This window comes from Euleptes europaea, chromosome 1 (genome assembly GCF_029931775.1).
Source record: "Euleptes europaea isolate rEulEur1 chromosome 1, rEulEur1.hap1, whole genome shotgun sequence".
Classification (NCBI taxonomy): Eukaryota; Metazoa; Chordata; class Lepidosauria; order Squamata; family Sphaerodactylidae; genus Euleptes; species Euleptes europaea.
Window position 1 is genome coordinate 73344609 of NC_079312.1, and position 21955 is coordinate 73366563.

Below are 21955 nucleotides of genomic sequence, written 5' to 3' on the forward strand. Positions count from 1 at the left end.
TGATTAAACAGCTTTGACTAAGCAGAGCAAACAGAAGTCTGAATACAGCAGCAAGAATGACCTGATACCTCCTACTGTGAGTACGCAGTAGGGAGCCACCTTCAAAATCCAATAAGCATGCTCTAAATATAGCTTTAAAACATTAATTTTAAGTATATTTACTTGTGGGGTGTTTATACTGTAACAGACTGAAGAATGAGACATATAGGAAAGTGTTCTTAGGACTGCACTGGTAATCTGCTGATATTGGGGCTACTGCCTCTCTGAAATAAGACCACACTTTGTCCTTGATAATGATTTATTCAAGAAGTTACAATATTGGGGAAGACAGAGGGATGCATGCTAATTTTAGATATAGATCTAAAATACCCGTCAATGTCAAATCTGAATTGGCCTTAATAAGCTCATCCCTACAGTACAGCCCTAAATGTGTCTACTCATCCCAAAATCTCACTTATGATACACTGCTGTACAGGGTTAACAATATGGCATTCTTCTTATTTAGTAAAATGGAAAACTACACAATGTATTTCAGTTCCAGTAAGCATGAATTTCAGGAATTCCATATTGTCCTGGTTATTTTCTTTTAGCATCTAATATATTGCAGTGTTACTGGAAACGGTATACAAAATAAGTTTTGCTGTGTTATTCATTGATACGTTTGTACATTAAATGTTAGAAATGGAAGATTTCAAATTTTAGCTGATTCTCAGCTAATTTTAGCTGGCTCTTGGTTCTCAAGAAAGGACCAGTAAGAATAATGAAGATTACACAGGTGTGGCTAGCTGCAAAGGTATAGTAATTGGGAGAGGTGTTTTCATGTCTATACCGAATCAGACTTGTGAACGATGAAAGGTACATTAATCATCCAAGTAAATCAAGGTTTCACTGTATCTTTTAAAATTGCTGTGTAATCTACCAGAGGAAATTAGGGTTGATGAAATATATCGGTGCGGTGCACTTGCTGACTGATGGGTCTCAAGGCATTCCATCACAGTTGGTGACTAACTTTGCTGGCAATCTCAACAGAAAAGCTAAGGACTGGATGGGTCATGGAGACTGATCTATCCTCTCACCTCTAGAGGTGGTCCCTCCAGGACAGAGATGAGGCACATTGGTGGGGGCAGTGTGGGGAAGCTTGCACTGCTGCCGCCCATGCTGAATCTGTTCTGTGGATAAATAGAGGGCTTCAGCCTCCAGTGTTGTCAATCCAGCACCTTTCATCAGCACTAAATTAAAAAGAATATAAATAAATATAAAAGGATTGAAGCATTATGGCAGAGCTAGGCATGTGAGATTTCGCACAGCACCTTGCTGTAGTGCCAATGCTTATCAATCTCTCATTTTTGTAAATATAAAATTCATTAAAAGTACACAAAAATGAATAAATAAAAACAAAACCCATCTTTTCCCCCAGTACCATGAAGCTTATTTTTTCTGCTATACAATTTCATTCAAGGTGGAGATTTCACAATACAATAATTTGTACATTGTGAGGTAGAGAAAAGATTTGGGATTTTGTTTTTTAACTTGCCTTGCATGAAATTTCAAATAGCTTTTCAGCTAATTTGAACAAATGAGTCAAGAAGAAATAACACTGTTCTGAAACTTATCAGAAACCACAAGAATTGAAAGCATAAGTATACATGACAATGGGTGTTCAAAGACATTTAAAAATTATGAGTCTTTTGCCATTTCATATTTTATATTCTGTGAGTAATCTATTGTCAGTGGAAGATGCTGTTGTTTGACATAGTGATGTAAAACCACTGAGAAGTCAAACAAAATGGTAGCTCAGAAAGATAGATGTCCCCTGCCTATGAGTACTGAATTTATGAAAAGCTGAGAGCAACTACATAGCGGTGCGCCTCTTCCCCAAAACACATACTTCAACACAGTTGAGCCTACGGCAGTTCGTTAACATACCTTCTTATTCTTGCAGTTATGATCTTTATTCCATTTACTAAGCTTTATCATCATTCCTTCTTACCAGCCACTGACGATCGGTAGAATTATTTGTACTTTAACACAGTATCACACACGCCCTTTACCTCTCTGCCCAACTGATACATGGCAAACTGCTATAGCTATTATGCGATAAAAGGCTGAGTTAATCATCCACAACTTGATGAAGCAAAAACAGGCAAATCTGAAAAGAAAGCTCTTTCACATTTACATAATCCTATTGCTATATTGAAAAATTCTGTGATGTAGTGAAGAGTGGAGAAAGGCCGGCAGAACCAGACTAACTAGACTTTAGTTCTTAAACTTGCCTTACAAAGGGAAGAATATTTGACAGGCTCGACTTCCACTTGATCTCATAAATTCTATTAGTGAAATTCCTCTTGAAAACCACTGATATCTGAAGGGCTCAAAAACTGTTCCTTGGCCCTTCTAGGCTTGTGAGAGTTGGTGCCTCTTGTCCCCAATATTCTAATGGCTTGGGATGGAAGAACAGGAAAACCTCAGCTTAAAGTGCTCTAGGAGAGGAAAGTTCTGGAATTCCCTTAGCCTGCAGGGGGTATTGTCTGCAGACTCTTGGTATCATGAGGAAAAGCTACCTTGAGCTGTATCAGAATAGGTTGCCTTGGGCAGATGGACAACTTTTAAATATGCTTCCCCACAAGTAACCACCAGATTATGTTACTTCTGCCCACTTGATGGTGCTTACTGCTGTTCTAGGAAAGATGGAATTATTCTGCTGCCTAAATCTAATCTTGAAACCTCAGGGTTGTGTGATGACGAAGGGAAGGAAGAAGATGATTCCTGTATTTGGGGAATCTAAGCATTATGCTTCCCTTACAGGCCAGTGAATTCTATTTTCAATCCGAGTAGTGTCAGATTTATCCAGTTAACACAACCTGGGTGAAGATACTCTTTCTACATCTCCTGGGGCCTCCCTTCTTGAGCTCTTGGAGAAACATCCTTATGCCCCTCATGGGGCTTGTTTCTGTCATTTGCCTTCTGCAGTAGTGCAGATTCATGCCATGCCTCCTTGCTTCTTGGAAATGTATTCTCCATGCCTCACTGAATGCTCGGTTGTTTTCCATTTGGCCTCTTTGCTATAGAACATATGTAGAAGAAACTGCCTGCTCAGCAAAGGTGATGTGCCAGCATTAGGAGAAGAAACTAAGTTCTTCCCTAACTTAAAAAAGAAAATGAAAGTTTTAGAGGATTCTAGCATTTTAAAACTTGTTTTCTGAGGTAAAAATAAGAACATTGCATAAGCTGTGAGCTCTTCTTGAGAAACATGCAGGACTAAAACTAGGAAGGGCATCCACATCCCAGAAGCGATTACAATTTCTAATTTACACAGCCCTCCCTGAGGAAAGAGCGGAAGGAATAATCCTCACCAGAAAAGCTTCCCTACCAATGGAATTTTTTGAGTTCATTTGTGGAGGGCGCTTAGCAAAATTCAAGATGATTTCCTCCACCATTACAATAAACGAGAACTCATCACTTATGGCTGTAGAAAGTATTCCCTGAGTATTTATTGTGCTGTATCACTTTTGGAAGTTAACATACACAGATCTGAATGCCATAAAGTTCAAAAACTGTAATTAGCTTGTATTCTTGACTGACAAGTAACTAGTTTATATGAGACAGGAAATGGCCTTTTGGAGAATCTAGCCTCTCTATATTAAAAGTGAGCACAATGTGAAACTGCATGGAACAGTCTTAGGAAACAACAGTTATAGTTATGTAACTAGTTTCCTGTTTTCTATGCCAGTGTACAATATTTGGTAGACATTAACACACATCCTACAGAAGCATCTGATCTTGTCTGCACTTCCAACATGCAATGTTTTATGAAGATTGGGTCAGATACCTCAATACTTTATACTGACAATTTATCAGTGCTGTATGCTATCATATGAGTCAGGCCACTGGTCCATCTAGCCTTATATCAGGTATTCTATTAGCAAATCACCAGGGTGATTTCCAGCCCTTCTACCTGAAATCTTTTTTAAAGCAGAGAGTCTGTATGCAGGACATGTTCTGCCACTGAGGTATATCCTAGCCTTGCTACCAGGAATCCTTTTAACTTGAGATGAATCTAGGACCTTCTGCCTGAAAACATGTAGTCTGGGCAGAGGTATCTTACACTGTTTTGCTACTGTTGGTTCTTGTAGAACATGCTCACCAACTCTGTCAACACTATTCATTTTGAGAGTTTCTGGTCTTGATATCTCATCCTAGAAGCATTATTACAGAAAATCAGTCTCTTTGACCTTTCAAACTGTTTGATATCCTCAAGGTTTTATGGAAATGCCCTCTGAACACAGGGAGCATAAATATCTCTGTCACTCTTTAGGAAGAAAACTATCATGACTGACATCGTAGTCAAATAAATTTAGGGCAGGAAGAATGGTCTCAGGAACACATTTTGAATGTTAAGACACAAAGGATTGCACCTCAGAAATGAATGTTCATTGACCCTCTTTCCAAAGTTATTACTTCCAGGTGTGCTATTTTGAGGGAAAGCAGCAGATTGTAAAGTTACTATAACCGCAAAGTGCTTCCTTGTCAATTTTGGTCACAGAGGAGACAAAAATACCAAGAAGGGCTTGTTCAGCAAAAAGGTATAATGGTATAAGTCTTTTTAAATTAGAGCATGAGGTATTGAAGAGCAGTGTCTTAAGTCTCAGGAGAGAAAAGAAATAGAGGGACAGGAGCCTGGAAGTGCTAGAGCTCAACAGCATACTGAAGAACCCTCCTGCCAAAGGATATATTGCTGAAGCAAAAAAGTTAATCCTATAGTGCCTAGCAAACATGTACAGAGAGGATGAAGTCAATGCTGTATGCAACTCCTCACTGGAAGCACAAGATCTGATTGCACAGGAAGTCACTGCCACTGAAAGAAAAAGGGAATGCCCCTGGGGGGCTAAAGAGACATCAGCAGTACATACTCTTAGCTGTCAGAGGGTATTGGAAACCCTACTGCCTCCTCCTCTCACTAGATGTTACAAAAAGGGAAACAGATCTTGTGAAAAGAGTTGAGATAAACCTTAAGGAACCTGCTGTCTAAGAATACCAGGTCTCTTCTTAGCATGGCTGAGAAAATTTGTTTCAGTAGCTTTATGTGAAGATGCAGTTGGAGTCTGATGAGGTCTGTAACCAGAGATGTCCCAGCCACCTGGGGCCATCAGGGTGACATCTGAATGTTCCTGATAAGAACATGAGAGGAGCCCTGCTGGATTAGACCAGTGGTCCATGTCATTCAAACAATTAAAACCATTAAAATGCACATTCGATACAATAAAACACATACATAAAAACAATTATTAAACATAGGGCAGGGTAGAAGGATCATTGAAGGAATGCCAGACAATACCAAAAAGCCTTCACCTGATAGTGGAATACAGCAACAGAAGAGGACAGGCAAGTCTCTCTGGGGGAGAGTTACAGAGTTTTGGTGTCATGACTGAAAAGGCCCTTTCCTGGGTTGCCACCAATCTAATCTCAGAAGGCGGCAGTGGGTGGAGGGGATAACTATAGTGGTCAGATAGGTTTGTAAGGTAGTAGGCAGTCATTCTGGTATACTGGTCCCATGCCTTTTGTCTGTCCTGAACCTGTTTCCCAACAACTTCATTGGGTGCCCTCAAAATCTAGTGTTTCAGGAGATGGCTGAAAAAGCTCTACCTCATGCAAAATTTTACAAACTTCTGTCATGTCCCCCCTTAGTTGTCTCTTTTCTAAACTGAAAAGTCCCAGACTCTTCAGCCTTTCCTCATGCTCTAGCCCCTTAATCATCTTGGTTGCCCTCTTCAGAACTTCTTCCAGTAGTGCAATATCTTTTTGAGATTCAGTGACCAGAACTGCACACAGTACTCCAAATGAGGCTGCACCATAGATCTATACAGGGGCATTATAATATTGGATGTTTTATTTTCAATCCCTTTCCTAATAATCCCCAGCATAATGTTTGCTTTTCCCACTGCTGCGGTATAATGGGTTGACATTTTCATTGAGCTATCTATCTACTACAATCCTAAGGTCTCTTTCCCTCTTGGTCTCAGCAAGTTCAAACCCCATTACCGTGTACTAAAGGTGAGATTCTTTGTTCCAATGTTAATCTCCTTACACTTACCTACATTGAACTTCATTTGCCACACTGTTGCCCACTCACCCAATTTGTGGTCATCTTCCTGGAGCTCTTCACACCCAGCCTTGGTTTTCACAATCCTGAATAATTTTGTGTCATCTGCAAACTTGGCCAAACTTCACTCCCAGTTCCCAATCATTTAACAAATTAAATAGCACCAGCCCCAATACTGATAATTGTGGGACATTACTATTTATTCCCCTTCAATGTGTTGCAGAGCACGAGGAGACTAAGAATATGTTTTAAGGCATTTGCCTGAATGGATATTGTGAGCTTCCACACAAGACAGAGGTCACGTAACCAATTCCTGATGCATACTGTAGCATATGAAGTCAGAAAGATTTTGGGCACCTCCCATAGAAGGTAAGGGGAAAAAACATTTTGCCAGAACTGTGAGTGAGATGTGGAGTTCTTAGAAACCTTGAAAGATCTGAATAGTTTGAATGGCCTATTCTGGTACTAGGGCTAGTGGAAATTGAAGCAATCTTCCCTGTCTTGCCTTTAAGGGCCCCTTCTGAAAACATGGTAGCCCTTGTGTTTGGACTTTCCTCCCCTCTCAGCTGCATTACATCCCTCTTTCTTTGTTGTGGGAAGCCAAGCAAGGTGGGCCCTATCCCCCACTGCTGCATGGAGGGGGCAAGAGGGAGGGAAAAGAGTGGAGAGAAGGGAGGCAGGAGGAAGAGCACTTCTTACCCCACAGACTGCCCAAAAGCAGAATGCCATACAGCCCAAGAGAAACCCCTAAAGCTTTTAAACCAGGGAACGAGATGACTACAGTGTCATGAGGGGTGAGTGGCAAAGCCTGCAGATATATGAATACCAACAGAGGCAGGAGTCCCAGGTTATAACCTTCACACCACTTTGGATATATAAAAGACAGCCTCAACACAATGACTTTCAATTCTTATGAACAAAACAGACTGAAAATCTTTACGTTCACTCTGCGCTCCAAAACTACTACTACACAAAGCTGCTGTGTGGAGGCTGTAAGGTTTGACCACAAAGATATAAGACTCATCCCTGGATCATTCTGCAAATGAGGAAAAAAGGAGCAAGGGAGATGAGGAACAGATGTGAAGGTGTCTTGGTGTTACTTCACAGCAAAAGCTCCATCTCACATAGCAGCACTAAGGTCTTTTTTTCTTATCTTCTATCTTCTCTTCATGTTAAATCCTGGCTTGTAGAAAGGCAAGGCTGCTGTAAAAGGAAGCTGCATGCAGACAAGGGAGAACATGTGCCTTTTTGCAGAATTTGCTGCCACAGGATGTGGTCATGATTGTCAACACGGAAGGCTTTAAAAGGGGAGTGGACAAATTCATGGAGGACTGGGCTATCATTAGCTTCTAATTATGATGGCTATCTACTCCCTCCAGTACTAGAGGTAGTAAAGGTAAAGGTCCCCTGTGCAAGCACCGGGTCATTCCTGACCCATGGGGTGATGTCACATCCTGACGTTTTCTAGGCAGACTTTGTTTATGGGGTGGTTTGCCAGTGCCTTCCCCAGTCATCTTCTCTTTACCCCCAGCAAGCTGGGTACTCATTTTACCGGCCTCAGAAGGATGGAAGGCTGAGTCAACCTTGAGCCAGCTACCTGGAACCAACTTCCGTTGGGATCGAACTCAGGTTGTAAGCAGAGCTTGGACTGCAGCAGTCCAAGCTCTGCTCACTACTTGAGTTCGATCCCAACAGAAGTATGCCTCCTTAAATCAGTTGCTGGGGAGCACAGGCAGGATGAAACTATTGCAGTCTTCCTGTTTGTGGATTTTCTAGAGGGTTATTGCATTTTCCCAGCACTAAGGCAACAACATTTTGTTACTGAGAAAATATAATTCTTTCCCTGAGCTACCAGAGCCACTGCTATCATTAAGGCTGTGCGGAATGTGGTTCCATTAAGTGTCTCTGTCCTATAGTTAATGTCACTTGGGGGCATGAATAGTGATTATCCATCTGTGCTTCTGAGAAGAAACCTAGTCAGCTTCAGCTCTCTTCCAACTCTTTAATATATTTGTTTTTTGAAGACTGACTGCTTTCCATCCTATGTATATTTATAAAGCCATGGGGTTGAGCTCATTAAAGGCAACATAGCTATCCCCTTGTCAAATCAATTCTATCCATTTACTGAGTCTCACTTCCTCATCTGCTGCATCTGGAAGGGACCTCACACACATTTGTGGGTCAATCCCACAAGAGAACAATCTGAAAGAGTAACATATTTACCTCTTCATAAATTGGTACCCATTTATAAGCTGTCAGAGTACTGATACCAGTTTTGAGGTCCCAACCAGTTTTAAAGAAAGAAAATACTAGATAGCAAAAGCTATTCTATGAGTTTCCCTCCCCCCATTGGTTCACTCATAACCTATGCAAAGAAGGGCAATTTTGCACACTTAAAACCATTCTATGCTAAATGTCATGCTAGATGTTCTCTCAATGCCTTTGTTCTGATTAATTTTCTTTTGAGAAAAGCATTAATTTTCAACCTCATGTTGTTATTCTTAGGCTAAACTGAAACAAATTCTCATATGTATAAGTTTATAGACTGAAAGCTTGATGAATACACTGAAGATAAATGGTTCAATTGCTGAAGAGATCATGTATGTCAGAGAAACACACCAAAGGGTTCAGAAAAGATGACATGCTATGTGGCATCATTATAAAAGACATCTTAGAAGAATTTACTATTGTCATAATGAAAGTATTACATGGGTCAAGAGAGGGAACACAGTATGATCTAGAATACTGAAGAAGCAATATCACGGCTATTTCTTGAACTTCACATAAGGAGCTACCTCCTTCTTACCTCGTGCACTAGAAGGAGCAGAGTTAATCATCTGTGATGGAGCAGAATGGGTAGAGCTCAGGCTTGAGGTGGAAGGACTGGCCTAGAAAGAAGAGAGCAAAAACATCGGTCCTGATATTAGAAATTCTGATATATAGAGTTAAGGATCACTAGGTATGAATGACATAAGTTAGCCAAAGAAATAACTGGGGGAACCAGTGCTTTTCATGTTTATCTGCTTCATATCAAATATTACTAGTACAATTCATATATTTTAAATCAAAACTTACAAGCTTAAGGTGCTGCTAACTAAAGATTCCCCCCCACACACACACACAAGGTTGCAACCCCATACATTTATGCTTAAAGTGATTGTATGTATGTACAGGTCACACAGTTAGGACACAGCATGGAACCTTCAAAAGCTTTAAGCAGAACAAGAGGTATCTCTTCCTACCACTCATCTTCGCCTCTCAAGCTAATAAGAATATTCTTGCAGCTCACTAAGTAGGTGTCCTGTGGGGAAAGGTTGCAAGTAGCTTTTTATTAGGACCAATCAAAGTACCACAAAGATTTCTGGAGCAGGCCGCCCCAGCTGAAGGTTCAGAGTCCAGGGGTTGAGTCTGGGTCCAGTCTGATGATACTGGGCATCTCCTGAGCTCCCTGATCTTCAATCATGATGGTCTTTCCTTCTGTTCATCTTTTGAGGAGTCTGTTCCCAAGTCTGAATCTGGCACAGAAGGGATCACGCCAGGGACAGCAGGTCTGGCTGATGTTAAGCTGATACATAGACCTTGGGACAGTTGCAGGAGCTTTGAAAACCTGGTGAGGTCAGCATGTTGTGACCAGGATGCAGTCCACACAATCCCTGTCTTCCCTACGGTTTTGGTAAGAAGGAGGATAGGATGAAATGCATGGAAAAGGCATCCTGACCAAGTCTAAAGGAAGGCATCTTCCATGAACTGTTGATTCAGCCTGTTGTGCAGCAACTGCATTTGCAATTCCTGTTGTGACTCAGATGAAGAGGCTGATATGTGGGCAGCCCCAATGCTGTAACACAGGACACAGGTACACGTCTTTGAGCAAATGGGACCTGATGATTGAAGGTATCCACCTGGATGTTGTCTTCCCTTGCAACACAGTCAGTGATGGGAATGATGTTCAAGTTGATGCATCTCTCTCACAGGCAGCAGGCAAAGTTCTCTAGGGTGTGTGATGCTGTCCCACCCTGCTTTTTATGGCATACATGGTGGTCACTTTATTGGTGGCTACCTGTACTAGTCTGCCCTGAAGCTTTAAGAGAAAGGAACAAAGCAACATATACCACCAGAAGCTCCAGATGGCTGATGTGGAACTTCTGTAACTGACTTGAGCATGGCTGATCACATCTGTCACAGTGGACACCCCTAACCCAGAGGCAGGCATCCATCTTATCTTTAGTATCTTTAATACTTTTTTGTGTTAATTATTTATAAACCTAATTATTATATATAACTTCTACAGCTGCTTACTGTAGATGCACTAACTTTCTTTAAATGACCCGAAATTCCATGATAAATCTACATATCCCATGCAATGGATTCATGAAGCGTTACAGGTATACCTGCATGTGGTACATGTCCTCTGCAGTTTCTCCAATTGAACTGTCTGTTAGGATAACCAGATTTCCTGCTTCACTTGATGTATGGGAAGAGAGCGAAGAGGATGAGTGTCGGACTGTACCCAGCATGTTCAACGGGCTACAGAGATAGAAAAAGAGATCACGAGGAAACTGCATCTCATTCACTGAAAGCACTGCGCTTTTTAAAATCTTGAAATAATATACGCATGAAAGTCCTTACATGCTGGTACATTTTCTGTTCATACCAGAAATGTCACTGTATTAAACAGAAATGTTCAAGTTTTGCCCAGTTGGAAATCATTAACATCATCACAAGAACAAAAATGCCAGAATACATTATTTTTCATGTTGCAAATCAAACAGTAAAACCACAGTGAGCTAAATAATGGTCCCTGTGCCTATTCTATTCAAGGTAAACACTAATCTATAATTTAAATACAGCAATCCATAATATATTTTCACTTTCACATCAACAGAAAACACATATTAGAACAGTGGAACCTCATCATCCACTCTCACTCTGCTACTTTGGATTCAACTGCCAGAAAAGTGATGTCACAACATAAATTTTGTAGCACTGCATTGCAAATAAGAGAAGAGGATGAGATATGGGCCTGGATCCAGCTATAGTCATGCATGTACCAAAATGTTTAACTGGTATTACTGGTCACGTTGTACCTGCAAAGTATCAAACTAAGACTAATTTCCTGTTTGTACTCCAGAGTAGCTCAGTTTATGCTATTTTAAAATAAACTAACTCCTCATGCATATTAGAAGTCTAAGGCTCTAGTCCTAAGGACACTTTCCTGGGAGTAAGCCCCACTAAGTAATATGGGACTTGTTTCTGTGTAGATCAGATTAGGATTCTTAACATTATAAACGCAGGTTAGGCTAGGGTTCCCAACCTCCAGGTAGTAGCTGGAGCTCTCTTGCTATTATAACTGATCTCCAGCCAATAGAAATCAGTTCACCTGGAGAAAATGGCCACTTTGGCAATTGGACTCTATGGCATTGAAGTTCCTCCCCTCCCCAAACCCTGCCCTCCTCAGGCTCTGCCCCAAAAACCTCCCACCAGTGGCGAAGAAGGACCTGGCAACCCTAGGTTAGGCCCTTCTCTGTTGTTGCACCAATCTCTAGAACTCCACCCCTTGTGAAGACCTCAAGCGCTTTACATACTTTTCAAATTTGTTTTTCAGATGTAAACTGTATTCTGACACTGAGATTTCTCTTGCTTAATGTTTAATTGTGTTGTATTATATCATAATATTAAAAATTACATATATCTCCTTGGGCAGTCTTGCGGAAAGGTAACTCATCAACTTTAAAATACCTAAAATAAATAAAGTCTGCTGTCCAAAGGTGGCTCAGCCCCACTGCTGCTCAAGGGGGCATTCCTGAGGTGAAAGGGCTGTAGAAGCTGTCTAATGGCAGCTCCGCCCCTGAAAACGCTGCCCCACGGGAAAGCCCTGCCGGCGTGGCTGCACTGGCAGCAGTGGCCAGCAGCGCTCAGATGCTGGCGTGTTTGCCCCAGCACTGGCATAGGTGCCACCTTATTCCGTGATAAGGTGGCACCTGCACCGGCATGGGGTCACGCCAACTTCTAAGGAGCTTTCCTCCCTGCCCCCAGGAATGGACTGTAAAATTTCATCCATTACCTATACAGACTTCAGGTTAATCTATGAAGTATTAGGAAGACTGCAATTTTTGGAATTTAATATACATTCATTGGTTTGGATCCCATGCTACCCTGTCCCCATTTAAGCCCTCAACTGCTCCTGGAGATATGGGAACCTTTGGAATTAAACAGGATGTGACACGGGGAAGGGCTGCAGCTAGAAGGAAAAATTGGCAGAACACCTGTCCCCATCTCTTGGATAGCTCTTCCTCACCTTGTGCAAGAGGCAGGTGCATAGGTTTTTACTGGGCATAATTGCTCCATTCACTATAGCAGATAATCCAACATTGTGTCCTCAATAATTCAGCAACAACAGCGATTAAATACTTATCCTTATGCAAACAATCCTTTCTCCCCAAAATAATTCCAATTAATGAAAAAGACTGGACTTCATTATAACTCCTAAATTCTGTCTTTGCATTTGTACCCAGCAGCTATGCAGCTATTATTTCAATCTAGACTTTATTCTAGGAAAGGCTGCTGCATAAAGATCTTCCTTATATAGAAATTATTAAAAGCAAATACCTATGACGATGCACCAGTTTGATACTCTCTGGACTCATAGGACTATGAGATACCAGCACATTGCTGCGTGGTGTGCTGGTACCTGAGCAGATTGGACTCAGTTTATCCAAAGCAGGCAATTCCTGTCAAGGGGTAGAGGAGAAAATGGTTATGCTTCTTGTAAAAAAACAACAACCCAAAACCCTGGACTCTGCTACTGTTTATGCAGCAGAACACTCCACATGAATGAATTTGTAACTCTACTATTAAAAAGAGTGGCAGATCTCTGCAGTGGCTGGTCAAGTATTCATGGTTTCTCTATGTTTCGCAACTTTTCAGAGTTTGAGACCAGCAAGGTTTCACCTTGTGCTAGGATCAATGGCTCCACATGAACCATGCAAGGAGGAGATATTATCAAAGTTAAAATGTATAGGAACAGAACATAAATGTTTTTCCCCCCTGTGCGGGGCATTAACTAGTGCAGATTTTCATTAGTCAGACATTAACGGACAGAAAGCTATAAAAATTGTTCAGTTCTATTAATTCTCCAGCAGTTCAGTCCTATTCAGGGTTAATCTAATCAAAGCCCACTGAAATGAATGGTCTTTGATTAGAGCAACACTGCCTAAAATTGCCCTGCAAAAGTCATAAGAGAATTTTACTGTACTGTGCCAGCATTGCAAGTACATTATAATAGCTAATAATAAGCCATCAAAGTCCCCCCAAATTTGGTGTGCATGGTTTCCCATAAAGGGAATACTTGTAGCAAGCCTTGATGCACATTTCTATCCAGATTTCTATATTATTTGTTTCACTATGCCTTTTACTCTCAGTGAAAACACACATTATTTATATTATATTTTATATACCAATGTGTCTCACAATCACCTCCTTCAGCCTCTTTCTAGAATGTCTGTAGTGCAAATTACACGAACAGAGGAACAAAAGAATAATGTTGTTCTTTCCCCCATAATTTTCTTACTTCTGATTTCTAGTAGATGAACACTGTGCATATTCAGCTTTTTCCACGTCTATTTTGTGACACAGTGAACTATTTCAAAATATCAATATTTTTTAAAAACACCATGATTATCAACTTACATGATACAAACTGGATCGCATCATCTGGAACTGGTCAATTAATTTCTTATGTAGTGGGCGCATTTCTGGATGTACAAACTTCTCATGTACAGCCAGACCTACTCCTAGGATATGTACCTATTAAAATAAAATCAGAAAGGCTTCATAATTATGTGTTGTACACTTCTCGTTCACTGAAAAATTGTTTATAAATATTTGTAGCTTAAATTGTCAGATTGCTCATGATCACTAAATATGGATTCCAGATTGCATCAACAAACAACAGTGAATAGGACACTAGCAGATGGCATGGGGCAAATACTTTTAGCAACCTAGGTATTTCTTCACACAGCACACAGTTAACTTGTGGAACTCCCTGCCCCAGGATGTGGTGATGGCTGCCTGCTTGGGAGGCTTTAAGAGGCGAGTGGACATGTTCATGGAGGAGAGGGCTATCCATGGCTTCTAGTCATGATGCATACCTATTCTCTCCAGGATCAGAGGAGCATGCCTATTATATGAGGTGCTGTGGAACAAAGGCAGGATGGTGCTGCTGCAGTCGTCTTTGTTTGTGGGCTTCCTAGAGGCACCTGGTTGGCCACTTTGTGAACAGACTGCTGGACTTGATGGGCCTTGGTCTGATCCAGCATGGCTTTTCTTATGTTCTGATGTTCTTAACTCTTTTTATGGATAAGACCAGAGTTTTGTCTAATCAAATCCATTGTGTCCAAGCCTGTTTCCACACTGAGATTGCTTTCCATGTAACCCTCACTGCTGCTGAGAATGCAGAGGCCTCTGCAGTGGCAGCAGAACATCCACACAAACATTTTCCCTTTACTGTCCTCACTTCAGAGCTCCAACGGTGCCACTCGGCCATTAGTTGCTAAGTTATAAGGAAAAGCATGCAGCCAGTACTTTCCCCCTTATAAGTCTGTGACCAAAATTTCTCCTAGCCAGCTGCCCCACCTTTGCTACTTAAAACACAGTTGAAGGGGAGGAAAAGGGAGCAATAAACCCCATAGACTAACTGTACAACATAAAGAAGTATTTCTTAATCCTATTGTTTAAGGAAGACTCTCATTCACAGCAGTCATTCAACAATTACCTGCAGGAAGAGGAGTTATTAAGGTTGGTGACTCACTACTGAAAGATATGGAGGCAGCTATGTGCCAACCAAACCTGTTAAACATATGATGTGTGCTGATTCTCCAGTTCATGTATATAGAAAGCGACAGACAGGTTGCTGAGACTTATTGAGGCCACTGCTGAGACTTATTGAGGTAATTTTTCCTCCCTGCTCATCCATGCAGGAATGAATGACAGATATGAGTGTATCACAAAGGACCATGAGACTCTAGGAAGAAATGTGAAGGACTCAGGGGGATATTTTTGTCAGTTCTTCCTGTAAATTGCCCAAGACTACAATGAAAAAAAATATTACTTCAGATAAATAATTGGCTATGTAGATGGAATTGTCAAGAGAGGTTTGGCCTAGGTTTCCTTAACAAAGTACTACTAGCAAGGGATGGGTTGCACCTTGTGAGGATTTGGAAAAACAAGTTTGGCAGAAGCCTGGCAAACCAGATTACGAGGACATTAAACTGAATCTTGTCTGGCATGGAGACATAAGCCTGATGTGGAAACCTAAGTATTACAAGACAGATATTTGGGTATTATAAGAGTAAGTGTTTGAGGAGCAAGTTTTGAGGGTGCTTTAAAAAACCACAATAGCAGGGAAAGCACTGTACCATAATTCCCATGGCTTTCTATGTCTATATTTTAGTGTTCAGAACTCCCGCTTCATACAGGAAGGCAAATGTGACTGAAGGGGCGTAGACTGGAGTAACTCTCCTTAGGATTGCACTGTAAATAGGTTTACCAGACTTGGTGGGATGGTTCCCATGTCTGGAACTGAGGAAGCAACAGTTTCTTTTTAAGCACTAGCCAGACCTTATCTGTGGGAAGTTCTGGATACCATACCTGCAACAGCCACTCTTTTTTTTTTAACCCGTCTACATTTCTGCTTTTATTGTCATTGTTGTTATTATAAATAGTCTTTTTGGAGACACAGGGGGGTGAAGGGGAGGGGTGGTGCTTGGGGAGTAAGGAAATGGTACTTGTTGGTTCTTGTAGGTTATCCGGGCTGTGTAACTGTGGTCAGTGTTACTCCTCTGAAGATGCCTGCCACAGCTGCTGGCAAAACGTCAGGAAAGAAAATACCAAGACCACGGTTACACAGCCCGGATAACCTACAAGAACCAATGAACTCTGACCGTGAAAGTCTTCGACAATGGTACTTGTGTTCTGGTCCTTCAACCCACGTCTAGTTTTGCACTTGGTAGTGCTTCATGTGAACCTCCGCAACTCATTACTAAGTTTTTGTTCTGAGATGTTGTCTCTCTATGGTAGATGTTTGGACGCAACAGCCACCCTTGAGGGCCAGGTACCCTTGGGAATGGCCCACAATGTGGTGTGGGGAGGTACAGCTAGAGGGGAGAATCCATTGAAAGCAGCATCTTCCACCCATACTGGAGCAGAGGTGGAATCTGATCGATTCTATTAATTTCAATCCAAGGTTGCCTTGGATTTCTTTTTTCACTTTTGCTCTAGCTAGTACAAAAATTCAAAAAGGCTATTTCAATGTTAAACCTTTAAAGAAAGCAAGAGTTTTATAACACTGTCAAGTGGTGGTTAATACAATTAGGTTTTCTAGATATTTAATCCAAAATTGTGACAAATTGGTTATCATATCTTTTCAAACTCTGCTGAGGGAAAAATCAGTGAAAGCATACTTCCATAATCTACATGGAAATCTATTTATTGCAGAAGGATTGCTAGATGAAGAGTGCAATCCTAAGGAAGGGGGTACTTCCCTCAGGCCCAGGGACAGTAAAGCCAAGCTGCCTCCAGAGCACAGCAAGCTGAAAATGGCTCTACCCAGAAAACCCCATGGAACTCTCCATAAAGTTCCATGGGGCTATGCCTGTCTTTTTGCAGGCGTAACTCGGCGCCTGCAAGAAGGGGCATTCCTGGGCAGAAAGGGGTTTGGAAGCTGAATAACATTAGCTTCGCCCCAGGAACACCCCCTTTGATGCCGACATGAGCCTCTGCACCAGGAAAACGCTGCCGCTGAAGCTGTGCCGGCGCCTGAAGCTCATGTTGCTGCGCTGCTCCCCAAAACTGCCGCAAGTGGCACTAATGCTAGTGCTGGGTCATGCTGGCTCCCCTCCCCCGCCATTGGGATTGGGCTGCCCATTAAGTTAGTGTAAGTTTAGTAGTAGAAAAAATATCAGAAAATCACTTTAATTAAATACAAAGTAAACATTTCTATCTAAAAAACTGAACAAGGCCCTGACCAATTACTTTACTCTCAACTACTGATTACATCGCTAAGGTTATCAAATTTTTTTGATAAAGATTTTTCTAAATCTTTAAAAGCACAGGGATACCTGTTCATGCATCAGCTCTTTTAGTTGCGCAATTTTTTCAGCATCTCCAGGGTGAGTGGTTATATAATCTCTATCAAAAAAGGCCTGGGGGAGAAAAAACAAATTTTGACTAGGAACTGAATGTTTCTTCATGACCGTAAAGAAGGCAGAAAATATTCAAGCAGTCCTGTTTTTACCTTGGAAACATCATCTAGGTATTTTAGAACATACGTGCATATACAGTACTCAACTCTGGCCCGAAATTCAAATATGGGACTTAAATTTATGTTTTTATCACATTATGTTTATCCTTCCCCTCTGTTTTTCCTGTTCTACTTTTTTTGTCCAACATAATTTTTCTCCTCTCTTTTTCTTTAAAAAGCCTTAAACAACAAAAAAATTATGGTGGTGGTACTAGCTGATATGATCCTCCTTACAGTCATAGTTCAGTTGCAGGTCCAAGCCCTGCAGCAGAAGACCAATGGTATAGACAATTTCTCCTTACATAAAGGAATTACTGCTGAATTCTCCAGGGCACTCATTTCCAAGACCTAAGACAGCATAAACTTGATCCACACACACGTTAATCATGATCACTTTTGACTACATCTTCAATTTTTTTTTAAAAAAAATGTATTCTATAAGAAGCTGTGGGAAACAAGCAACGTAGGAAATGAGCAACTTAAAAATTAATAATATAAAAAGAGGGAGTGTTCATCTTGGCATTCTCTGTGGGGCACACATATATGGGCCAGCATTATAATTTTACATATGTTGTTTTAGAAATATATATCTAATTCTGACTCACAAAATTTACCTTTGGGGCTATGGCTGTGCTGAACATTAAATGAGGCTAAAGACAATTCTCCTCTCCCCCTGAAAATTATTTTAAGGCCTGCACTTAGCATTAATACAGGAAATAAATCGTACTATGTGATTATCAATGGGTTTTGTAAAGACAACAGTAGCACTTAGCATTAATACAGGAAAAATCATACTATGTGATTATCAATGGGTTTTGTAAAGACAACAGTAGCTTTCTGTTCTATAACTAATTCCCAAGGTAAGTTTTTTCTGTGAAATTCACTAGTATACATTTTAGTTAATTGGAACAATCTTAATATCATTCAATGAACATCTGTCATGATTTGTTGTGTGTGTGTGTTAAGTGCCTTCAAGTCACAGCCAACTTATGGCGACCCCTTTTGGGGTTTTCATGGCAAGAGACTAACAGAGGTGGTTTGCCAGTGACTTCCTCTGCACAGCAACCCTGGAATCCCCATCCAAATACTAACCAGGGCTGACCCTGCTTAGCTTCTGAGATCTGACGAGATCAGGCTAGCCTGGGCCATCCAGGTCAGGGTGCATCATGATTTGTTACATTATTCAAAATTAAAAATTCAATATAGCTAGAAAATTGGTACCATGAAAGAGTTGCTACAAATCATAAACAGCCTCTGTTTACCTCCTGATATCGTGCTATGCCGCCATTCACAGCTGCATCAATAACTCCATTCAGGCACATACTGAGCAGGTTGATGTTACCGTGCATTTGTTTGTGTTGGTACTGGCTTATCAGTGTCCTTAGTTCCTGATTTTTGTTCTCCACTACTTGAATGGCATTTTCCAAGGGGCTTACCTCAACCTGCAAGATAAGAGAGGGCACTTCCAATACCATCCTGGGCAGACATATGGCAATGGCAGCAAGCCAAACAGCCCCCCTCCCAGCTATTTTTTTCTCTTGAAAGCAGCACGGGGTGGAAGGGAGGGAAGACTGAAGTCTCTCCTGCTGCTGTGCCATGCTCCAGAGCTAAGTCTTCCCCCCCACACTCCCGTTTTTAAGGTCAAACATGAAATGCGAGTCGGGCTGGGGGAACCCCTAACCCAACTTGCATTTCATGTATCATGTAAGGAGACCCTTACTACAGTATCGCCTTCCTTTGAAATTATGTTTCTTGAGAAACTACAATATTTACTCAAAAGGACTGAGGAGCAGGGCAGGCGAAGCCTCCTTATATACAGGGAAGCTGGACCTGAGTGAAAACACCCAGGTCCAGCTCCAAGGAGGCCCACCCCCTAGGAGTCACGAGCCCATTGGCTCGTTCAAATTGAGGCTCCCAGCAAATGGGCGGTCACGCGGTCAAGCACCTGGGCATTGGGGAACGCTGATTCGCCCGCTGCCTCTGCCCCGAGCAGACGCGGGGAGCTGGGCCCTGTCCAGCAGCCCCCTGAGTTCCCCGCACCCCCAGCAGACGCCGACCCCACCCGACTCCAGCTCGCCCGCACCACCACCCCCGGCACAGTCAGGCAACCTGGGCTCTGCGGGTGAGTTGGAGCTGCGTTTCTTGAGAAACTACAGTATTTACTCAAAAGAGAGATGACCCCCTAAAAAAGTTTACACAGTGATTTTTTAAAAAAACTGGATATAATTGTAACTTGTATATGAATGTAAGGGGACCTTTTTTATTTTATAGCATACCTGGAAAAAAAATCTAGCCTTGCATTGGAGTAAATACTGTATCAGTGGACATATGCCACAGACTGGCAGCACAACATTTCAGCTGATCTTACTATATTGGACTGAAGAAAAAAACTAACGTGACAGGCTACCATCAGTGGGCTCCCCTTAACTACTGAAGACAGCTCCTCTAGTTATGCAAGCTAGCTGAACCAGTGTTCATGATATTGAGTTTGATCCTATAAAATCATGAGAACTGTGGGGGTAACTTCAGATGGGAATCCCCAGAACTCAGGATCAGCTTTTTGGGAGGTCATGAGGGCTGCTAGGAGAAGGAAAACCAGGCACATTAATAAGTTACAGTCTAATATAATTATATAAATGGTGGATAGTTAGAAACATTTCTACTCTTCTGCTGTATGTATCTATTCACTCCTTAAACAACAAGCATAATCCATGTTACCAGTTCTCTCCTCTCTACTTCAAACCACCGGGAGATCCCAGGTAAACTGTGAGTCAGGGTTAGAGTGGTGCGTTCAATCCACAAACTCTGCAAAATAAAATACAGAACAAGCAAAACACAGTATTTCAAGTCCCAATAAACCACACAATTGGAGTACATGCAGAGGACAAGAGCATAAGAAGATCCCTGCTGGATTTCATCAAGGGTCGTTGTAATTCTGTATCCAACAGTGGCCAGACAGGTGCTTCCGCAAACTGGGCACTGAAGGCAGCAGCTCTCCCCGTTTGTTTGCTCCACCAGGGACTGCTATTCGGAGGCATGTTGCCTCTGAATCTAGAGTTCCGATTAGCTGTTATGTCATTTGACATAATCTGGAGCGCCAATAAACTATAAAGGCATAAAATCTGATCCTGTTTTAAAGCCATTTAAACTAGTAGCCATGACATCTTCTGGCAGCAAATTTCATAAATTATTAATTATGCATAATGTGAAAAAGTACTTTTATCAATCCTGGGAACTAGTGTAATGAAAGAGGATAAAATGCATCTTTTATAAACCTACTGTCCTGATGATGGCCACCAGTTTAAGTCACTTTAATAGGAGATTGCAGAAATTCATGGAGTATAAGGCTATTAATCATATTACCTAAATGGAACCAGGTTAGGTAGTACACCTCTGAACATTAGTTGCTAAGGAAGCAAAGTGGAGGGCTAGTGCCTTCATCGGTGTGTGTATGGACTTCATGGAAACAATTTGCTGCCCACTGTTGGAAGCAGGATGCGGGATTATATGGGCTTGATCTGATCTAGCAGGGTTCTTCTTATATTCTTAACCCATTTTAGAATGGCAAGTAAGACTACCTGGAAAAATATGATTAACAGGTTGAAAACTTATTTAATTGTAGCAGATTACTTACAAAGTTCATGGCTTAAGCTGTCTGATACATTGGAGAAAAAAATCTGAATCCCAAAACACTCCATCCCAATGTCATATTTTTAAGCTAGCAAGAACTTTCTGTGTACTTCCCATTTCCTGGAGTTTCACAAGCTCTTGTTTGGCTATTTTATTAGCCACTTAAAATACATTCCTTAAAATGCTTACAAGAGGATGAATCACTGTTGTGCAAGCAAAAAAGTCCATAAATTATAATGTTAAATAAATTATAATGTTTTCCTATTAAATCTGTTGGACCCTGCTACTTATTTCAGTTACATAGGAGACCACCTGCAGAGCAAGGAAACTTTCTCTGGAGGATCCTCTGCCAGAGAAATGCTTCTTCTGCTGGAAGCTGAGCTGAATGGTGAGATTCAATTCATTACATTTTAGTGCAATTTATTTATTTGCCTTTATTACCTTCTAATACTTTATAGTGTGTTTTTAGATAGTAATCACCTAAGGCTACCGTGTCAAGCATGTACCTCACTTATGGAATGCAAATGCATCTAGTATAAACAGAATTTTCTAAGCATTCCAACCTTAAATTCATTTTCTTTGTCTTTTGGGCCTTTATGGAATGGCCTGTCATAGCGGAACTTTCTGATGTTGTTAACTCGATAAAAGCTCTTTATACGATCAGGAACACGGTCCATTTGTAGCACATCAATATTATCTGGAATGGGAGTCACTGCATAGATCTGCAAATCTGTGAAGGACTCGAGTCAAAGAAAAAACAATACACAGCACCTAACAAAATAAGCCAGGTCAGTTTCACACATCACACCGTTAACTGGCATATTCCACATTTGCCTTATGTACCCAATGAAACTGTAACATCTGAAACTGATGTATGTCTTTTTAAAGCATGTGTACATGATGAACTGATGCAGCAGGGCAGCTGCAGT

At 41.3% G+C, this 21955-nt stretch overlaps 1 protein-coding gene across 3 annotated transcripts in view; it reads right to left on the bottom strand.

Annotated features, from left to right (window-relative positions):
* The window catches only part of DOCK3 (dedicator of cytokinesis 3), a 209864-nt gene that overhangs the window by 15108 nt on the left and 172801 nt on the right, over positions 1-21955 (bottom strand). For 2 of the 3 annotated variants that reach the window (XM_056855260.1, XM_056855252.1), the window contains 9 exons: positions 21590-21756; positions 20115-20201; positions 18659-18838; positions 17215-17298; positions 13787-13903; positions 12707-12828; positions 10489-10624; positions 8907-8988; positions 1077-1229 (listed from right to left, as the gene is read on the bottom strand). In XM_056855260.1, coding sequence (XP_056711238.1) covers positions 1077-1229; positions 8907-8988; positions 10489-10624; positions 12707-12828; positions 13787-13903; positions 17215-17298; positions 18659-18838; positions 20115-20201; positions 21590-21756 — 1128 coding nt within the window. The remainder of the gene's footprint in view (positions 1-1076; positions 1230-8906; positions 8989-10488; positions 10625-12706; positions 12829-13786; positions 13904-17214; positions 17299-18658; positions 18839-20114; positions 20202-21589; positions 21757-21955) is intronic. The other variant, XM_056855269.1, reaches the window with a different exon arrangement.